A 16,295-nucleotide genomic window follows, 5' to 3' on the forward strand; every position below is an offset into this window, starting at 1 on the left:
GGTAGTGCGACCCAGTGTGGGCTAGTGTGATCTACAGGGACGCATTGTGGTCCAGGCTTCGTGCGCCCTAGCCAAAGTCACCTATGTGTAGCCAACTTTCTTGGCAACCTTTATGTTTGAAGAACTCAAAGCTGGAACACGCGCTATTGTCCAGGCACAATATAGAGCGCTGCAAAGCACTGACAACAATCAAACTCAACGTTTCCTTAAAACCACCAAGGTCATATTAGAATAAACAGAACGCCGAACAAAATGATGTTCTCGGCGACGCCGTTACGGCTTCCGCACGGAAGCCTTGATCACTGAACCTTTAGTATTAGCTTAGCATTTAATTCATTTAACAAGGCTTACGTGTGGAAGGCGAAACGTCTTTTCGACAACACCATTATGGTAGGCATTCTATTTATTCTGTCTAATATGCATATATTTTCGGACCAGTTGAGATGGCGTCCAATTATTGATTTCAAACAGCTAGAGTATGCAAAAAGACTCACTTTGCAGTTTGTTCGTCCTGGTGGAATGTCGTTCTTAACCTGAAAAATATGAAGAACGGTTAAGGATTTTTCATCAAAAGTACACGAATAACGCTTCATCAATGTTACTGCACCTGTATCTTTTGAACAAGTAGTCATTATTGTCATTGTGTGGTTTTCGTATAATTGGTCATGCTATGAAGCTGGCACGCCTTACGAGAAATGAAAATAGTCACAAGTAAAAACACGCAGGCACCGAACAGTACGTTCCTAGGCACGAAGACTAAACAGTAAACTACTAAAAGACGAAAAAAAAGGAAAAAAAAAAGGCCACAGGCCTGCGCGTCACACGCAGCCAAGCCACAGCGTAAGCTGGAGGAGCGTCTCCATAGGAGCTCCATGTTCGGCACCATGCACTAGAGGGTCTTCGCGGCGAAGTCTCTTTGCATCGTTTTCACAAGAACGAACTGAACTGTCCGCCTAGCGTCGACGGCGAGCTGCGGCTTGTGCTGCTCTCTGCACAGTGGCCTGCTGAGCTCGAGGTTACCTTGTTGCAGCTGCGCGCGTAGCTCTACGATTCGCTTCTTCAGCAGCAGTTCGTACCTTGCGAGTAGGCTCCATAACGTGTACCGAAGAATTAACACCGGTATCGAGACTACGCGGCGCAAATGTCATATCCCTTGACACGTGGCCCGATACGATGCAACTGCTGCATATCGGGACACCTGGTGGAATACTACGCAACTGCAATGCAAAATTTACACGCATTGACGTTACGCGGTGAGCATCTCCCACCGGGTGACAAGTTACACGGCACGATTGCTGATGATTTATTGACGCCCCTTTGAAACGGCGCAGTCACAAATAGTCACCTAGCCTGATTGAGTTAATCGGGTATGCTATACATGCATTAGTTATACCATTCGTTTATACATCTCCTTAATCTTTTTCTTCCTCAGAACTTGTCAATCTACCTCGTACCGCTACCTATGCAACTGCAACATGGTGTGCCACCTGGTGCACTAGTATGCAACTGCAATGCAAAGTGTGCACGTATCGACGCTACGCGGCACGCATCTCGCATTGCCCAACTCCTTGCGCGTTAGGACACGTGTATAGGACATGTTTCCGCAGCAGCTAGGTAGCGCGGGCGTGGCGCAGTGGTATAGTAATCGACTCTGGTTCGATTCCGGCGGGAACTGGGTGTTTTTTTCCCCTCATCCCTGGCGATAGCTGCGACGGACACCGGCGGCGGCGGACATCATCACCATCCGAAACGGCTATTGGAATTAGCCCATAACAGCTTACGCTCTAAAAAACACGGCTCCTGTGTAGAAGCCTTGTTCAGAATCGAAGATGCGAGCGTTCGCTGGCCAGGACAGGGGTTGTCTGAACTGGGGATGCAGGCAGTGGCAGTGCCACTCGCAGAAGGGTGGCAGGTTGCCGCATTTGCGAGTCAAACTTCTTAAAGTTTGGGCATTCATCTAGATTTCAGACAGACATGGAAGCTGATTACATTCTGTGGCGATTATTACGCGCTTCCAGCCAATTTCATGTAGCCGGTCTATGGTGTTCGGTGGTAGGTGTGCTTATTTATTGCGATAGCAATTATATGGACACTCAAAAGCAGATTTCTGCCGTCGCCGTCGCCGTGAGGTTCCGTATGACGTCATTTGGAGAAGAAATCGTCGCCGCGCGCCGAACGCTGTATGTGCGAGTGAAAGGGCGCGAGGGGCGCGTCTTTCACGGGGAGTGAACGCACGGCGGAGAACAAACGCGCGTTCGGCGCCGTGCTCCCTTAAGGACTGCAGAAGTAGGCGTCTCTTTTCTCCTTTACAATCACCATATATGTAGAGCAAACGCGCCTTCTTCCGACGCGCGAGAGGCCGTGGGGGAGGGGGAGGGAAGGGAGGCGACGTTTAGCTGCGGCACGAAGTGCCTATTTATATCAGAGGCTCCGGCAACAGTCACCAACGCCGCATGCATTTTGAGCGAACGCGGGCAAAACGCCGATGGCGTCGACAACAGTTCTGCGTGTTGCCGATGCTGCTGCATGTCCAAGTTTATACAGCTGATAAAGCTAATATCATTACTCAGTATAGCTCTCTACAAGTTTGCTATCGCAATTGATGCTTCGCCTTTCAGGTGAAACTGCGACAACTTTTTCTTCGCAACACATGTCGATTCAGTCTTTTTTTTTTTTGAACATCCCAGTTTTGACTATGTAGATTAGGTTGCAATTCGAAAAAGGAAGGCTGTACGCGACACCGGGAAATCTTCGCGCAGCTTGTCCTATCACAGGAGACACCACCACTATGTCTTAACATGCGGTATATAGGAGTTGAAAAGTCTTCGTTTAGTCTTTATCCTTTTAGCTTTGGGTTGCGTTGGCGATTTATAGCATGGTTATATTTTGTAATGATCAACCAGGACCACCCGAGTTTGTCGAATCCACGACTTCAGAAAAAGAAATGTTCAAGAAGTTGAGAATTTATAGCACTCAACTTGAAGCAATTGGATGGCGGGATAGTATGCTGTCCTTGCTTTCTTTCTGTCGGTCCTGCTCATGGCTTTCATCATACAGAATTTAAGAAAACAAAACGCATAAAGTGGAGCAGAGGCATTTACTTGGACGTTCCGTTCTTTACTTTAGCAGTCCTGAAAAGAAATTATTGGCGAATTTAATGATGAAGAAAGAGGACATTATTGAACACGCTTTTATTCTTTTATGGAAACAGTTCCATATGCTGAGTGGTTTCTGCTTCGATTGACGCAAGTGGCTTGTCGATTGGCTAGAATGACATTCGAATGAGCTACATGGTTTATAGCTTAAAGCGAGTTTAAGCTACGAACCAACTAACCAGCGAACCACGTCATTGTTTCCCTTAATTTTTTCTTGCAGGTGTACTTCAGGGGGTAAAACTGACCTGAAACTTATCAGTCAGTTCATGAGACAGAAAACCGAGCCTGTGCGAATTTCATGTGGGCGTCAACTTCGCATTATATGAAACTTCCTCGACGTGGCAGACTCACTCCAAAGCATTCATTTGCTTTTTCAACGGCAAGTTAAGGCACATTGAACAGTTCAGCACAGTCGGGGAGCGGGTAGGAGTGCATTTTACATGTTTCAGGTGAGAGTGAGGTAATACTGAGTGACCTTTAAGTTTCGTTGCCAGAACGCAACTCTTGTCCTTTATTATCCTGATTTGTCTCAGGATAATGTGTCCCGTCCTGCTCGTTTGAGTCATAGTACGCAATTTTTGACTATCTGTGAAACATGCATGGATCACATTTGTGAAGTCGCAATGATAAAACGCTGCCTTGGATTGCCCAATTTCGCCAACATTCCAACCGAAACGCATTTATTTTTATAACGACAGCGTAAGTATGCCACGACAAAGGAAAGAAAAGGACGCAGAACTCCTAGCCACCGTTAACTGCTGTTTTTCTTTCTATCGCACCTCCAACCTTCGACTGCGTCACGCTGCGCCCCTTGAACTCAGGGATGTGTTTACACAAGCCCGCGAATTGAAAGCCAGCGCTCATCCCATGTCATTCTCTATACTTTCCCGAATTATTTTGCTACCCCCTTTATGAAAACTCGCTATATCGAGGTCGTTCAGCTAGATGGTGTGAATTATTGGCACCCTGCGCTAAATATTTGCATAGTAGACAGCAGCGCCAGAACACACAGCCTAACGAGTGGTGGAAGCAAAACTGGAGGGACGCTGTATACATTCGCCGTGACACTTTCGATCGCTTATCATGGGGCAAGAGTGTCCGAGTTGTGAAAACGACGAAATAGCGCATGCGCAGGGCATAACACTCAGACGAGCGACGAAATGACCGCTATCATTTGGAATGGCGTATCATTTTCATCACCTCTCTAGCGGCTGGTGTCGGCGACGCCGGGGTGAAAAATGAAAACGTCGTAGCGCCCTCTGAACAATGCAGGGTGCCCATAGGCTTGTTTTTTTGCCAGTGTCCACATATTTTGACAACCCGAGCTTGAAGCTACTTCTGTGTAAACAGGAGCCGCGAATGTGCTTGGTTTTTTGGCGTCTATATACTTAGCCAGAAAGTATTAAGGTCCAGTGTTTTACGTGCCGAAACCAAGATATGATTATGAGGCACGCCGTAGTGGGGGACTCCGGAATAATTTTGACCACCTTTAGACTTTAACGTGCGCCAAATGCACGGTACACGGGTGTTTCTTGCATTTTGCCCACATCGAAATGCCGCGGCAGGGATTCGATCCCGCGCCCTCGGGCTTAGCAGCGCCACGCCGAAGCCACTATGCCACCACGGTGGGTCAAGGACTAAAGTAGTCATCAGTCTACAATAAGAGCTTCGCGCATTTCTCGGGCTACCACGTACTTGAATTCACTATGCATCTTGAATCTATCACATTGAAAGACTATCTTCTTACTTACCCATATCATTAAGGTGAAGCCTGCAGAAGCAACTCCGACTTGAACCAAAATGAGAACGCCTGCAACGATGTCCAGCTGAAAAAGAAACATTTCTTTGTGTTTAAAGGTAAAAAATCACGTCGCATTAAAACGGCTGATTAAAGTTTATGGCTTCTCGAGTGGCATCCTAGGTCACAATGTCACGGTGATGGTGACAAGAACTTTTATTGGTCCTGAGAAACCGGTCAGGGGGAGCCGAAGGCTCCCTCAGGTCAAGTCGGTGGCTCCAATGTCACGGCATGCATTTTTTTCGCACCTGCACCTTCTTAAAAGCTCGAGTGAGGATATTAGATAGGGGATTTACGGAGATGGTCGATACTTTTCGTTAAGGAAGCATCTTGTAAAGCGGACACATGAGGTGTGTTCCAATTCTGGCCAGCATTGTTGGCTGTCTACGTTGACAGCAAAGAAGACAGCAGGTCCAAGGACTGTACCTGTCTGGAACACGTGTGCGACATGACGCCACCTCTCGTAAACAAGAAAGAAGTTAGAAAAGAGCATACCATCGCTCTATTTTAATACCTTGCGTGTGAGAACCCATGAAAAAAATTGCTGCGGCTTAGCTCAGCTAAGCCGCAAACCCTTGGTATGCAAAGCGACCAGCTTCGTTTTCTTTTTTTTCGTCCAAAGACTGCCTTTATCTACGGGTGTGGTCCCGCTTCCGGCGTTTTGCGAGCCGAACGGCTCGCTTTTCCTCAGTCTCCGACGCTAGCTTAGCGAGCTTGGCATTCCGGACCCTCTCCAGTGAAGCAGTTCGCCGGGCGATATCCGCGGGGTGGTCAGACGCCGCTTGCCAACGACGGCTCAAAGCCTCCCGCTCCCGCGCAACGCTCACAGAAGAGGGCCCGGCTTCGCTCTCATCCATGGCCAAGCTCGCACGAGCACGGCGCTCCTCTTAACCAGGCGTGCGGCGAGTCACGCGGTCAGACGGCGACCCAGCTGCGGATAAAGCTGCGGAGAGTGCATGCGCCAAGCCGGCGGCGGAGCTCGGCGCGGCGAATCACGTGATGCGTTGGCAAGCCTACGGCACAGATGCGGTCAAATGAAGGTCATATTGCTAGCGACGGCGAATCTCGGCTCGACTAGGTTAGTAAAGTTCGCTTTAAAACATAACGACGCTTTTATTTAGCACATAACGCGTGGATACGTTTTCCGGTGAGCAGACCTCGTTGAGCTTCCAAGCCTTTTGCTCAGCCGCCATTTTCTTGTTTGGACAGCAAAGTAGGGTGTATGGTTTTTTCGCTTCACTGCTGTATTCGCGAAGCTGTCTCTTTTGCCAGCTTCGTCAGAACTGGAACAAGATTTAAGATGGCTGCTGTCCACTTAGCTGTTTATTCAGCTGTCTACGGTGAGTATTGGAACGCAGCCATGAGCGAACGGAGACAATGCCGTTTTTGGTTCTTACAGGTTCCTAAAAAGCCTCGTTCGGCTGCGATAATGCAGACTGCTCTTACTAAAGCCACATTTTTGTTCTATATAAGCCGGGAAAATACTGACCTTTGTTTGATTGAAAGAGAGCAGTAGACAAACTGTAGCTCTTTCTGGTACGCGATGATAAAAGGAAAGCAAGCCTTCAACTGAAAACACCTGTTGGAGAACCTCGGGCGCAGTTAATGTCAGGAGTCTCCCTGAAGTAGGGAGACATTTCCTACAAAAGATCTTACAAAAGACAGGATCTCTGTGCATATCAGTGGCAGGTCGTGGTGAAAAAAGTGTGGAAAGACACGGATAATTGTGTGTTGCTTTCCAATTTGTGCACTCTGTTTCCTGTCGCGCTGCTTTCCCAGTCAACTTACGTTCGATATATGCCGCATATTCAGCAGTAGCGATCACTCACATACACCGTTTCAACATTAAAGAGAAGCAGAACGTCATGAAGGGTTAATAAACTGGAGGTATGCGCGGTGGCAAAGTTCAGGCTGATGAGGATTTCCGATTTCGTCCGTGACGGGAAGGTATCTAAACATGCACCTAATGTCGCACGAGACGGGACCATATTTCATCACTACTTGTTGTTGGGCTACTTGGTTCATGCTAATTACGGTGTAATATGACACCAAATAAAATGAAGTGAAAGGACAGGAAAGAGCGTCACTCTAAAGTGCGGCGGCAACTGCGAGTAACACTCTTCTGTCCTGCTCTCACTTCACTTTATTTTGCGCCCCAATTACGCCGTAATAAGGCCATGTTGGCATGGTGGTTTCTCACGTTGGTTCTCCAATGAGTTCTCGTAGTGTTCTTTGCAAGAAGTAATCAACAGTGGCGGAACAATTACTCCTTCAGATAGGAGCCAATGTTTCGACAACAGGACTTGTCTTCGTCAGGGGCCCTGACGAAGGTAATTCCTCCTGTCGAAACGGTGGCTGAAATAAAAGGCATGCCGTGCTTGAAATCCATTGATCAATTCAAGTCTGCACGTTTCCGTCAATCATGGTCTTGTTTGCACTAAAGTTGGCTTTCGTCCTTCCTCACTGTGTCCTTCCTACTTATTGCAATTGTGACAGAGAAACCGCTTTTTGATTCAAGTATGTGTGTCGCCTTCTTCTATCCCCTTTCTTTGTTGGGTCGAAATAATTTTCCTTCACTGTCTCCGCCACGTTAGGTATTGATAGCCTCACTGGCCCAAGCAACTATTTTAGGACACCATTCCGACGAAATCCTCGACAATAGCGTACCTTTTGCATGAACCCTGCACTCCTGTTTCAAGAATTCGCAATGGTTGGTTTTGAATGGGGGAAGAAATTGCCTTCATATTCTTAGGAGCCTTGATGTGCATAGATAATTATGATTGGTTGAAAAGCAAGCAAGATAAAGCACAATAAATAAAGCAACAAGAATCTCTGATGTTCCAAGGGGGAAGAATAGACAAATCTAAGCATTACCCATCATTACCATGGTAACTGAAGAATAACAGCACAACATTTCTCTCTAGCAATTTAGTAGGAGTTTCTATGGCACGAACCACACAGCCCCGGCAGCAGAGCTACACGAGCGAAATCACTTGCTTACCGCCAGATGAGGCCTCCTCGCCAGCAGTGCATCGACGCAACCAAGAACGTCTGCCAAGGCAAATCTAAGCACTACCCATCATTACCATGGTAACTGAAGAATAACAGCACAACATTTCTCTCTAGCAATTTAGCAGGACTCTCTATGGCACGAACCACACAGCCCCGGCAGCAGAGCTACACGAGCGAAATCACTTGCTTACCGCCAGATGAGGCCTCCTCGCCAGCAGTGCATCGACGCAACCAAGAACGGCTGCCAAGGCAAATCTAAGCACTACCCATCATTACCATGGTAACTGAAGAATAACAGCACATTTCTCTCTAGCAATTTAGTAGGACTCTCTATGGCACGAACCACACAGCCCCGGCAGCAGAGCTACACGAGCGAAATCACTTGCTTACCGCCAGATGAGGCCTCCTCGCCAGCAGTGCATCGACGCAACCAAGAACGGCTGCCAAGGCACACGCTGAACCAAGCACCACAGTGGCGACGGCCAGCGCCGCAAGGTGTCGCTGGTGTCCATGGAGCCCCCAGCGCTGGCTCTCCACGCTGAGGACGTTCAGCCGGGTCAGAGAGGCATATCCGAGTACGGCGACAACCAGGCCACTGCACTGCACTCACACAAGTGCGAAGGCATGGCTTGAAGGATGCATTGCTCGGCGATTACGAGGTTAGTACGCGGTAGCCCTTTCGTCGTGGACGCGGCATCATCGCGACACGCTTTATTATTGAAAGTTGCCGAATACACTCTCATGCTTGGACCGTTACGTTGAAGGCCGATGTAACTCGGGATCTGAATCCAAACGCATAGCAAAGGTAGTCGTCGTAATAAATCCTACGAATAAACTTGTACTGTAGGTTCTGCATCAAGTGCTGCATCAGAGCACACCACGACAATGGAAGCCTCCTGAGATTGCAGTTTGCAATGCCTCACGACGCGGTTGTCACTTCGATATAATGGAGCAATGCTAAGTTCATGGGTATATCAATTAGCATTGGTGCCCAGCTTTGAACGATGGAGGCAGACGACCTCTTTTTCAGGTGAGTGCTCTCGCGATAAATTAGTCAAGAACGTGCTTTGGTTTTGGGCTCCGTTGACTTTTCTGACATATTTCTCCTTTATCGAGGAGGAGGCGCTGCGAGCCGCCAAGGGGAGCGGACGTGCTTCACGTCGGCTCTGCGTAACTGATGTCCTACTACTACTACTAGACCATCGGTCTTCACCACCCAAACCCACTTGGATTGTTTCCAGCAAGTTACCATGGACCCGTAGATATAATTTTCAACCAGGGGGCCGATTTTGGCGATATTACGGGACTTTATCGACCACACTGGCGCCGCTGCTAAGGCCCAGCGACGACGCCGGGCCGCGGACACGGCACTAGGCGCGGCTGCCATGAGTCTTGCGCGAGGCTATGACCCGGAAAACATGCAAGTAGTGGAGCTACAGCCTGCGAAGAAGCCAGTATTTGATGAAGCCACCGAATATGTTATTCTGAAGAAGTTAGAAGAACGAGAGCGAGAGGCCGAGACGCGCGCTAGCTCTAAACAGCAGTAAGCGTAGCGCGGTGGGGATGCTATGGACGGCCACGTCACCACATCGACGCCAGGCAAAACGCTTCAACTGAAGCGTTGGAAACCGAAGGTTGTGCCCGAATTCGGCACGGAAGACGCTGTTTCCGTCGTAAAACCCAGGGGAACACTCAATTTGTCAAATTTCAAGGGCAGCAATCAAATCGGAGAAGCTATGTATGCTGTTGCCGGGGTCCCGAGCTCGTCAAAGGCACTCACTATTTGGACGGCGTGGGATCAGAACATAATTGTTGGAATTCGGGATGCACAGTTCATTCGGCACGTCCTTGCTGTCGAGAGTCTGCGGATTGGCGGCCGATTGCAAGTGGTGTAAGTCTACCTCAATATGACGGACAACACGTGCCGTGGAGTAATTCAAGTGGATCCGAATGCGTCGGAAGCGGATATTTCTGAAGCTATTTACTCGCCAGAGGCCCCCGTGGAGGGTGTGAGGAAGTTAGGACAGTCGAACGCGGCAGCGATAACGTTCGAGGGCAGCAAGGTGCCGTTCAATGTATTCTACTGGGGAGAGGCTGTGCCGGCGCGCCTCTATCGGAAGACAACGCCAGATTGTACCTTATGTGGAACAGTGGGACATAGGGTTGATGTATGCCCTAATCCGCGGGATGATCGCTGCCGAGCCTGCGGATCGTTCACCCCAGAGGAGGGGCACGAGTGCGAGCCCCGATGTCTAGTCTGCGGGGACCCTCATCTCACGGGCTCCGCGGACTGCACCTGGAAATACAGGAAAGGTGCGAGAGCCTGGCGGAAGCCTGGCGGAGGGAAATCCAGCAACAAGCGTCAGGACAGAGGGTCCCGGAAGGATTCGGGGCCTGGAACGCAAGCTCAGAAGCAGGTCGCGGCTCCCTCGCCGCTACCAGAAACGAGGGCTGCAACGGGGGCCTCCCGGCAGGGACCTCAGGCAAGCAGTCGTCCAGCTGACAATCAAAATTGGAGGCGCTGGAGCCGGGTCAGCGAAAACCACGGGCAGCAAGGTGAGCTAGGCAGAGGTTACCGCTTCCTCGGCTCCCACGTTGGCTGCTGAGAAACTTAAGGAAGAAAATAGTAGATTAAGGCAGGAACTGGCAAAGTATAAAACTCAGAAGCTTAGTGCGTCGGCAGGGGGTGCAGACGTGCCAGAAACGCCTGCGGAGTCTGCAGTGGAGGAGGATGCTTCCCCCCGATACTCAGCAGGCAGTGGCCCCTGCCACTCAGGTTGCGGAAAAGCGGGAAGAGGAAAACAGTAACGTAGTGGCGAGGGAGACCGATAAAAAGGCTGCTGTCACACAGGAAGAAGCCAGGATTGCGGCAGATGTGGAGCGGTGTTTGCAGAGGCAGCTTCCGCGTTTGGAGGCTCGCATAACGCAAAATATACAGGCCAGCCTCGAGAGCACCCTACAAAGTATTATTGAGAGAAGCGTTCAAGCAGCTATAGAGAGGGGCAGTCATGGCGCGGTAGAGCGGGTCCTACAGGGAATCTTGGAGCTCCATCTGATTAAGCTACAGGCCTTTGAAATCAGAATTGATCGTGAACTTCAGAAGCTTGCGGATTGCACGCGGTCAAAGGTTCCTAAACTTACTGGCCGGATGGGTAACAGGCAGCTTGGAGCTGACGATTTGCCCGACACCGGAGTGGAAACACCAGGCGCGGCGTCCTTGAGTATTCAACATGGCCCGCCCTCCTAAGTTACAGATTTTGCAGTGGAACTGCACGGGGTTTAAGAGGAAGAGGGAATCGCTACAGCAATACATTGAATGGTTGAAAAATTACCAGATATCATTGCACTGCAGGACTTAAATACGGAAGCCAAACGGAGACCATACAGCGCACATCAAAACAACTCACCCACTTGCATTCTAGTGCATAAGGATTGCACGGCTGTCACAATTGAACTGGAGTTAACCACTGAGGTGGAGCACACTTTTATTCAGTTCTTACCGAACGTACGTACTAGCAGAAGTGCTAGTATCGAACATATATAGTCGACCGGTGCGTCTTTTGACGAGATTTTCCAAAAGGCGACCACTATTGCACCACTGGAAATCTCGGTTCATGACACACCTATTGCCGAGGTGGAGACACTACGTATTTTGGGGCTACTCATTAACAACAAGGGCATGAACGCAGCCGCAATCACTACGCTCCGAACGGTGTGTGAGCAAGTCATCCGTATGATATCTCGGATCACAACCAAGAAGAAGGGTATGCATGAAAAGGACACCCTTAGGCTAGTGTAGGCGTTTGTCCTCTTCCGAATAGTGTACGTGGCCCCGTACCTTCGGATAAGGAAGAGCGAACCTAAACCACATGGACGTTATCATTCGAACGGCTTATAAAAAGGCGCTCGGTCTGCCCTTGAAAACATCTACGGAGCGTCTGCTACAACTTGGAGTACATAATACGGCTGATGAATTGATTAGCGCCCATCTTACAAGCCAGGTAATGCGATTGGCCACAACCAAGACGGGCCGCAAGGTCTTGAAGGATTTGAACATATGCTTTCCGCAACAAGTGGCTGGACGACAGGATATTCCTCGGGAGTGCCGGAACAAATTCCTCACGCTTCCGCTTCCTAAAAACATGCACCCGGAGCATCATCAGGCCAGAAGAGTGGCAAGGAGCAAGATGATGAACAAGTGCTATTCCAGAACAGAAGGAGCCTTCTTCGTGGACGCTGCGGGCCCTGTAAAGGGGATATCGGCAATATCAGTGGTGCACCAAATCCAGGTTGTAGACGGGCTTTCAGTTCGTGACAGGGAAACCTTGGCTGTGGAGGAAGTGGTGATAGCCCTAGCCGCGACACACTCCGCGTCAGAATACATTATTACAGATTCGCAGGCGGCTTATAGAAACTTTATGCGTGGTAGAATCACGCCGCTGGCATGCAAAATTCTTAGTCAAGCTAAGACTCGAGCTGCACCGAAGCCGCTGATATGGGTACCAGGTGACGAGGGGGTTGAGGGAAACGAGCGTACACATGCTTCAGCCCAAGCTTTTCTTCCCCGTGATCCTTCTACGTCCTCCTTTGCTAACTTGGTCTCCCCTCTCCGTTAACATACTCAGAGATACTACAGCATCTGCGCCTTGAGAGGCAGACACTGCCGGGGCCCGCTAGGGGTCTTAATAAATCAGAAGAGTCTCACCTCCGTCGCTACAAACTGTCATTTAATAATCCATCTAGGCTTCACGCCATACAGCCCGAGTCTTTTTCGGCGCAGTGCAAATTTTGTGGCCAAAAGGCAGACTTATACCATATGGTATGGACTTGTCAGAAAAACAGCAGTATTGCCATATTAAATCAGCCAACGTGGGAGGACTGGGAGGCGGCCCTGTCTAGCTCGGACCTCAAGGAGCAACGAGCCCTCATCGAAAGAGCACGGGCAGCGGCTTTTGCCAACGGTGTCCCGGACTAGGGACCTGACCATGTCTTCCCTTAAACCCCCAAGGTTTACTATCTTATTTTCAATAAAAGGTTTTTATCATCATCATCATCCTTTGTCGAAAATTTGTTTTCAAACAGCTTTTCTAGCGAGTCGCAAAACACGAGCAGCAAGAAAACCGCTGAAGACTGCACAAAACACCTACGGTCACGAGAATAAAAACAGTTTAGTCTTCACATAAAGTGACAATATCGCATAAACGAGAAGAAAGGGATCCGAGGGGTCCGATTTTTATCATATATAAGAAGCAGTGTTGCCATATGGCGCAGAGTGACATAGCCAAAACAGACGGATAATATAGCCCAAAAGTAGTCAACCATGACATCGGGCCTCGGTAGCTTGTAGCAAAATGTAGCCATCACTTCTGCCACCGTAAAAATGGCAAAAAAATGAGTCGTGAAAACAAACAACTAACGTTTTCCTTTTTGAATGTTATAAGTGCTATTTGAGAGCATCAAATAAACGGCCAAACCACGTGTTTGACTAGACTAGCGCACAGCAGAGAAAGCAAAAAAAAAAAAAAAAAAAAAATGGAGGGCGCTTAAGCTTTGCCTTTAAGAGTAGAACGCGATAGCGTTATCGGGACCCGTTCGCATCGGATCGTTCGCCTACGGCAAGTAGGCTTCATTACTGCAACACTGAACGTGGGAAAGCCATATTACAAAGACCAAGCTTACACTGATCCCCTTAAAGTCGGCTTCACTTTTAAACAGAAATGCATTGCTGGAAAGACGTTTTTCCAGGGGCAATATAACTGGCCTTATAATAAATGTGAAGGCCCTAGCACCTTTTTCATTATTTTATTAATTGGTTGCTATTTTATTAATTGTTCGCATGTCCAAAACAAATTAGCAGGCGAAGTCCCAAATTGACCTGCCTAGGATGCGAGCGCCATCTGGATATCATTTTCGCAAGTAAGGTACCCGAACGCGTGGTTGTAGGTCTGGTAGAAATGCTAGAAAAGGGGTTTGTGTTTGAGTTTCGTCGTAGCAGAATTAGGTTTTCTCGTACATTCAAACTACAATCCGACGCCGATTGGTAAACAATCCGACGGCGAATCCAACGCCGAATGGTAAAGTCGTACTTTACCATTTTTCTGGCGGATTTCACTGAGAAATTCAATTTTTGTTCACCAAAACCTTGCGCCACGCGAAGGGCCTGCGCGGTCGAGGTGGTTGGGGTGGTTGCGGATGATTTTCTCCGCCACCCGCCGACATCGCAGGCCGACGCTGGATTTTCTGCCACACAGGGCCCTTAACGCTATCGCGTTAATATATAACATATGTAGGCATCAAGCACACACCCAAACGAATGGGTTGACTACAATAGGTAAAACACACAAAGAAAAAAATATTAAATACATATTGTATAAATACATTCACCATGCTTTCCCAGTGGCCCCCCTAAGGCATAAAATTATCTGAAGCTCTACAATACAGTGCCCCTCATACCACTTTGAAGGTTAGGAATCGTAAACCACACCAATTATCACATATGTAAACATCAAATAAAGGAACAAACAGTGCATAAAAATTTAACATAATTTGATGACGACTGCATGGTGCTCTTCTCTTTGTGTAACGGGCGGAGGTAGAAATTAGGTCCTAGCAGGAAACCCGGTGCATCGCGCCACGCCATGGACGCAGATGTAGAAACAATCAGAAAAAAGTTGCACCATAAGCTGGTAGAACGTACTGCGAATCTTGAAACACGCTTTGTTTGCGATCGCCTGATCCACATAAAAATGTAGCCCAAAAGTAGCCACATAGCCAACTCATCTAAAACACAGCCAAACGAAAATATAAGTAGCCCAATTTAGCTACAAATAGCCCAATCTGGCAACACGGATAAGAAGCGAACAAACACAGACACCACGGAGAACGTAGGGGAAATTACTTGTACTTAATAATTGAATTAAAGAAATGATAAATTAATGGAAATGAAAGTGGATGAAAAAAAAACAACTCACCGCAGGTGGGGAATGATCCCACGTGTTCGCGGCAAGTTGTTCTTTCATCCACTTTCATTTCCATTAATTTATCATTTCTTTAATTCAATTATTAAGTACAAGTAATTTCCCTTATGTTTTCCTTGGTGTCTGTGCTTGTTGGCTTCTTATATGATATGAATAATATCACATAAAATGACAGAAAGAGCGAGAAGGGATAAGGACAAGACAGGGAGGTTAACCGCAGGCTGAGCACGGTTGAATACCCTGCAGTGGGGAAGTGGGAATGAAATATGTGAAGAAGTTCAAAGTACGCATGCACACACATGCAATGAAGCACTCCTCTCAGTTCTTCATAAGCGGTCGTATAGGCTAGTTCATCTCAAGAAACATAGCAGCGCTTTTGCAGCTTTGCGCATCCCAGACGAACGAGGCCACAGTCCTAGGATCTTTTCCGTAGATGGACTGCCGTCTTATCTCCCTAATGACGCCCGAAGGGAAAGCCACTGTATTCCGTATGACGAGAAGTCCCCACAGCATCCAACAGCGCATATAGCGTGTTTCTATCACACGAAAAAAAAAAAAAAAAAACTTGGAGGACGCTTAAGCTTCGGCTTTAAGAGTGGAACGCGATAGCATTCAAAGATCCGCGACTGCTTCTCACGCTTCCCGGCAACTGCAGCTTATGTAACTGTAATGTTTACCTGCAATCACTGACGGCGAACGCTATCGACGAAGGCGAGCTTTCTGGTTCTTTTTTTTTCTTTCGCCCGCACGGCAGGATCCGCCGCGGATGCGCGGAGGCTAGCGCCATCTGGATGGTGTTGCAAGGAACCGAGCGTGGCGCGCCACTCCCATTAAGACAGACCTCAAACGGCAGCTGGAAAAGGGGTTTGTGTTTGAGTTTCGGGGTTCTTAACGCAGTTTGAAGCTCGAATGTTCTCTAAAGTGTGGCCAGCTTAAATGTAATGCTTGTGGACAAGGTAAGGCGGCTGAGGAAGGTATTCCTTTTGCGTTTGCAAACCGATGCCGGGGCTTTATCGCAAGTGGGCGGAATACACGATGGACGAAGGGTACGGCCACGCTAGCGGCAAAAACGCGCGGTAAAGAAGCGCGTCAAAAACGCGCGGCAACGCGTCATGCGGATCATGCCGCGCGCGGCAAAAGCGGCAGGAATCGAGGGTTTTGTGGCGTGCCGCGCGAAATGGATTCGAGACCCATTTCTGCGGCAAATGCCGCGTGCCGCGAGATGAACCAATCAAGAGCGACGAGGTTGACGTCATGGGCCATCACAACCGGACCGCCGTCGGTCCGCGCCAGGTTTTCAATCGACGATCGTCGTCTCTCGCATGAAACAACGTGCGCTCGCGGTGTTGCTTG

General features: G+C 48.6%; 1 protein-coding gene across 1 annotated transcript in view; it reads right to left on the bottom strand.

The window, feature by feature from the left end:
- LOC119448934 (uncharacterized) overlaps positions 1-16,295 on the bottom strand; it is a 45,746-nt gene that overhangs the window by 3,965 nt on the left and 25,486 nt on the right. The window contains exons 3-5 of the mRNA XM_049666568.1: positions 8,356-8,565; positions 4,907-4,981; positions 470-533 (exon numbers count right to left, since the gene is read on the bottom strand). Coding sequence (XP_049522525.1) covers positions 470-533; positions 4,907-4,981; positions 8,356-8,565 — 349 coding nt within the window. The remainder of the gene's footprint in view (positions 1-469; positions 534-4,906; positions 4,982-8,355; positions 8,566-16,295) is intronic.

Source organism: Dermacentor silvarum, chromosome 4 (genome assembly GCF_013339745.2).
Source record: "Dermacentor silvarum isolate Dsil-2018 chromosome 4, BIME_Dsil_1.4, whole genome shotgun sequence".
NCBI lineage: Eukaryota > Metazoa > Arthropoda > Arachnida > Ixodida > Ixodidae > Dermacentor > Dermacentor silvarum.